The sequence below is a fragment of the Ostrinia nubilalis genome, chromosome 11 (genome assembly GCF_963855985.1).
Source record: "Ostrinia nubilalis chromosome 11, ilOstNubi1.1, whole genome shotgun sequence".
NCBI lineage: Eukaryota > Metazoa > Arthropoda > Insecta > Lepidoptera > Crambidae > Ostrinia > Ostrinia nubilalis.
The window spans coordinates 1440607-1446606 of NC_087098.1; the positions used below are offsets into that span (position 1 = coordinate 1440607).

The window sequence follows — 6000 nt, forward strand, 5'->3', positions numbered from 1 at the left end:
AGTGGACGTCATTTGGCTGAAACGAACGATTTAGAAACACACCAGAATCATATTTCGTCAAGTTAAAAATGTGAATTTATCAAAATCGGTTCAGTAGTTATCACATGTGAAAAGAATCAAAATGCCTATTCTTATAATGCGTTTAAGTAATTGAAGGTAGGTATTTATTTGTACGCAAATCTGAGCCAAGTAGCTGCTACAATCGTTTTGGTAAAATCTAAGTTACCAAAATATTGTTCAGGATAAATTAAAAAAACATGTGAGTCTGTGACTGTGAGTGACGGACGGCTGACAAAGTACCCTCAGTTTTAACGCACGGTTACACACAGCCTAAAGAAAGAAAACAGGTTTTTAACCGAGAGCAAGGTTAGTTTAAAATACACTTGCGAGCAAAAGTATGGAATCACTTACATGAATTTGTTTCCACGCGATCTTGTGTACAAACCAATTTGTTAGTAACAAAAAAAATAGCACCATTTTAAAGATTAAACTTTTAACTTTAAATTGATACCAAATTCATTTAAATCACACCAGTATTTAAAAAGATATCCCGGCTGATGTAAAGAAGTAAGGAAAAAGACATGTATCAACTGTTTGATACGTCGCGAGTTGCGGCCTATTTACCCCCCATAAAAGCAAGTGTTTTCGGATTTTTGCTTTCACACGTTGATCCATACACATCTCCGCTTCTTTTGACACTTTACCTGGGATTCTACACCTTCAGAAGCAGCACAAATCGTTGCACTATTGCAAGAAGAGCTCAGCCAGAGGGCTGTCGCACGCCAGCTCCACATAAGCCAGTCCTGGGTTTCGAAAGTTTTAAGACGCTTTCGGGAGACTGGTGGCTTTATCCCGAGACCAAGTTCTGAACATTGCCGGTGCACATCGCAGAGGGAAAACCGTTTTTTCATGTCAACTTCTCTAAGAAATCGTCATTTGACTGGTATCGACGTCCAGCAAGAGCTCAGAAATGTTCGTAGGATAGCTGTTAGCGAGTGGACAGTTCGTCTAAGATATGAGCAATAAAATTTGACTCCAAAAAGGCCTGCCACAGGCTGGAAACTGACGGCAGGTCACCGACAAGCACGCTTTCAATTAGCTCGCACTCGGAAGGCGAGTAATGGAGGCGAGTTCTGTTCTCCGATGAATGCAAACTGTGTTTGCAGGGCACCAGTCGAAGAGGTCGGGTTTATAGGCGGCCTGAGGAGCGATTTGTGCAGTGCTGGTTCGCTGAAACAGTGGCTTATGGGGGTGGCTTGCTCGACTTAACATCGAGATGTATACGAGCAAATTGAAAGCGTGCTTATCGGTGACCTGCCGTCAGTTTTGAGCCTGTGGCAGGCCTTTTTGGAGTTAAATTCTATTGCTTATGTCTTAGACAAACTATCTACTCGCTAACAGCTATCCTACGAACATTTCTGAGCTCTTACTGGACGTCGATTCCAGTCAAATGACGATTTCATAGAGAGGTTGACATGAAAAAACGGTCTTCCCTCTGCGATGTGCGCCGGCGCTGTTCAGAACTTGGTCTCGGGATAAAGCCACCAGTCTCCCGAAAGCGTCTTAAAACTTTCGAAACCCAGGACTGGCTTATGTGGCGCTGACGTGCGACAGCCCGCTGGCTGAGCCCTTCTTGCAATAGTGCAACGATTTGTGCTGCTTCTGAAGGTGTAGAATCCCAGGTAAAGTGTCAAAAGAAGCGGAGATGTGTATGAATCAACGTGTGAAAGCAAAAATCCGAAAACGCGTGTTTTTATAGGGGGTAAATAGGCCGCAACTCGCGACGTATCAAACAGTTCATACATGTCTTTTTCGTTACTTCTTCACATCAGCCGGGATATCTTTTTAAATACTGGTGTGATTTAAATGAATTTGGTATCAATTTAAAGATAAAAGTTTAATCTTTAAAATGGTGCCACTTTTTTTGTTCCTAACAAATTTGTTAGTACACAAGATCGCGTGGAAACAACTTCATGTAAGTGATTCCATACTTTTGCTCGCGAGTGTAGTACGAACCGCAATCAACTAAAAACTGCTTTTTCTTATGACGTGGAGAAAAAAGTAGCAGTTTTACAGATGAAAAAATATCGAGTTCACGCGAACTATGTGTGACCCATCACCAGGTGCAATTTGTAGCCAATCTCTCGTAATAAACTTAAAAATCGAAAATAATAAGTAGTTAAACCAATTAAATTAATACAATAAAACAAGTCCAAAGAAAAAGGAAAAACTCCACACCTACCTCTTCCGGTAACCAAAATATCGATTGTTACATAACAAGCCTTTTAAATTAAACATTTTTTCTTTGAACTGTTGAGTAATAATAAACACAAAAAATTACCACGTGTTAGAGAAATGAGGCACATTTTTCGCAACGAAGCGCTATTTTCCAGCAGCTGTCAGCGGACAAAGCGGAATATTGACGTCACTGCCTGTTCCAGTGACAGCGCCCATTGTGCAGGTGGCGCTACTGGGCCGCGTGTGTTTCCGGAAGTATAGCCTGACCAGGAACATAAAAACCCTCGCCATGTTGCGGAAAACTAATGGTACTAATTTCTTTTAATGGCAACAGTAACTGAAAACTTCATTGACATGTCACCTTGCATGTCAGTCTATTGTTGTCAAAGTGTAAACAAACTTTATTTTAAATGTGCGCAATTGATTTTGTGAATTAAATTGCTAAAATCTTTTTATAGTCGTGAAAGAAAAGTGGTTCACAATGTGTTAAAGTATTTGTCGAAGAGAAATACTAAGGATTCGGACAATATTTTCATTGAATAATGTTTTCGACAAAGGTTGTCAAATTGACTGACATGTTTATCGTATAGTACAGTCCACTATGAAAATTAGCTGTGGTTTGTTTCAACTACCTATTTTAAAGTTTTTTGTCACTTTCTAAGTGTTGAATTTTATGGAATTGGGAAAGAAGTACCGAGTTTGAAGCGTTCATGAGCAGACATTGCAGTTGAATATTCAAGTTCTGAATTTGATTATTGATGAATAATAAAATAAATCCTACTAACTCGATTGATAGTTTCATTTAATTTATTTAAACCAGGTTACCTATAATAATATTTTTTCGTTAATTTATGAAAATATCAAATTAGCCCGTAATCCTGAATCCTGATACATAAAGTTAGCCTATTAATTTAACACAGGTACGACTGTACTCAGTGTTGCACTATCAAATGCAATTGACGCGCCTCTATGCCAGGGTTTTTATGTTCCTGGTCAGGCTATACGCATGATATTTTCCACGTGAAAATATTTTCGAAAAGTACTGGCAACTTTGGGAAGAAGAAAAAAACAAAATGTCAATTTCCATTTTGAAAATAGAACTCGCCATTACGTAACAGATTTAAAATACTTTTTAGAGTAATCCTAACCATACTTACGCCCGTATTCAGGAACATTACTATGAGGTCTCACAGTGCACGCGGACGCACAGGGTGACACACGAACCAATCACAGAGCTCTATTCAACTGTTTAGCTGTGCGTTCGATTTGCTGCTTCACTTAAGCAAGCATCGTTTGTGAATACGGGCTTTAGTCTCATGAAGCGCAAAGATTGAACGAGTATAATAGTTTTCACTATAATATTATGAGATTGTGATGAAAATTGTAGCTGTTTAGAAAAACAAAATAAATAAATCCCTACCGCTAGTCTAAACTCTGAATGTCCCCACTCAAAGCGAAATCCCGCATAGCACGAGCAAGTTTTAAAATACCTCCCTTTTGCAAGCCCACGTGCATGTAAAGGTAAGTAAAGTTATGATTTGTTTTTTTGCAAAGCGGCCGTTTGCGCAGTCAGCTGCAGCTGCGCTCGGAGCCAGACTTCAAAGCAAATGGAAACAATTTGGATGCAGCCGGCTCAGATTTATACTGGAATCGTTTATGATACGAAGTTGGAAGTCGCGTTCCAAACAAACGTTATGTAATATTCGTGGGATTGAATGTAGCTACTTGATGCATGACATGTAAATATTTTGACGGTTCTGTCCACATATGAACTACAATCTATCAAAAAGTGACACGTTATGACTCGTTTATATGACGATGATATCCTACTTAGAATAGCGCTGAAAATACTTCACTTACTTGCAATAATACAGTCTGCCATCTCTCCCCGTGTGCACCGTCCAGCCTTCCTTCAGCTCAGCTTGCAGCCTCTCCAATGCAGCTTCGTCTTCCACCGCCGTGCGTCCAGTCCTTGGGCTTCCCGACCCCAGCCGCGGACTTCCAAATTTCGGGCTGGCGCCCAACTTGGGGCTGTTGGCGCCCAACATGGGGCTGTTGGCGCCCAATCTGGGGCTGGAGCCGGCGCCATCGCTGAGGCTGGGGCTGCCAGTCAGGCGGGAACTGAAGCTGGGACTGGGGTTGGGACGCGGGCTGGGAGGGAGCTTGGGACTGGCCGTGCCGCTGGGACCAGGCGACGACGACGCCTGCTGCAGCAGCATCGCTTTCAGGTCATCGCACCATGCTGGGGGTCAGTTGGATCTGGAACAATGATATTTATTCGTTAATTAAGGCATTCTTTATACATACTATGAAGCCTAGATAGCCGAACGGTGAAGGGGTCGGACTGGCCGACTCGTGAGTCGGGGAACGCGGGTTCGGTCCCCGCCGCCGCTCGACTATTGTGGTGAGCTTATTCGTGTTACAAGCATATTTATTTTAGTACGAGGGGCTGACGGGAGTATTAAAATGTTAAAAAAATAAATAAAAAATTATAGTAGTGCCCCGTCGAAAAACCGTTTACATGACGTGTCAAAAAAAGGGTTCCATGGCTTCCACGAGACGATCTCTCTACGAGATTAGAGAGATTAGAATAGACCATGAATGTAAGTACGCATATTTTACTAAAAAGACCTTGCTAGACAAGGAGTCAAGATACCTTTTGCAAGAACGAGTGAACCAGAGCAATTGCAAAAAGGACATTTGAAAATCGCCCATTACTTCGTCATTACGAGCTGCAATAAATTCATTTTACGACTCCCGCCGCTCTATCGGCCTGGCTGGAGCCAATGGGACGTCCAGTTGCTTAGATTACATCCGCACATTCGTGCACCGCATTCCCCCCAGCCATTTGTGGATTTTACGGTGAGAATGTCCGCAGAACGAATTGAAACATTTCAGAAAATCCTAACCTTGATCGCAAGTCCCTTAATGATTGGTCAACATCTAAGCATGTGTTCATTTGAATTTTATGAAGGTGGAGCGATGAGTGTTAGATACGTAAGGCTGGTAGATGATATGATGATAAAAAGAGATTATGCGAGGAAAGGTTTTACTGGCAAACTAATGTTTCCTCATGGAAGCTCTATATCTAATATTAGACTGAGGCAAGCTGGAGACGTAACTGCGGTAATATTACTAAACTTGTTATGTATGTAATTCAATTCCAATTATACTTACGTATACCTAATAAAAATCTGAAATTCCAACTACATATTTATAACAATTAATTCCAGCTTTTTGAGTCTGGTCTTCTTTTTGTCAGTTAATCATTATTATATTTTTTGTAATACATTAAGTAAATAAACAGTGCGTAAAAAGCACGCCACTGCCGAATCAACTTGGTTTTTGTAAGAACCGTGTGCATTACCGAATAAAATATTTTTTGAGAGTATTACATACTTGCACAATAATAACCTGCATGTATATCTCATAGTTACCCTTAAAAAAGTCCCCTTAAAAAAGTAACAAGATAAATAATTAAGATTCACTTATGAGTCAGGAAAAGAGTTGGCGCGTTCCTACTACTTTTAAAGTGAAGAATCAAACCTGTATGAGTATCAACGGCGTCATACTAAACTTTATCAATTTATCAATTTATTAGGTCGATACAAACTTACAGCGATAGCCATAATGGAAACCATCTCAAAGAGTTTTCCTACTAATGAGGGCTATCCAATATTCTTAGGTCTTTTCTGCACTATAAACAATCGAGGCGTTACTCCATCATCTGCTTCATCCAATAAAGTTATTCGCTTGACGAGC

At 40.6% G+C, this 6000-nt stretch overlaps 1 protein-coding gene across 1 annotated transcript in view; it reads right to left on the reverse strand.

Annotated features, from left to right (window-relative positions):
- The window catches only part of LOC135076068 (uncharacterized), a 239062-nt gene extending 234569 nt beyond the window's left edge, over positions 1-4493 (reverse strand). The window contains exon 1 of the mRNA XM_063970525.1: positions 4099-4493. Within this exon, the coding sequence (XP_063826595.1) occupies positions 4099-4457 (359 nt within the window). The 5' untranslated portion in view covers positions 4458-4493. The remainder of the gene's footprint in view (positions 1-4098) is intronic.
- Positions 4494-6000: the final 1507 nt, after the last annotated feature.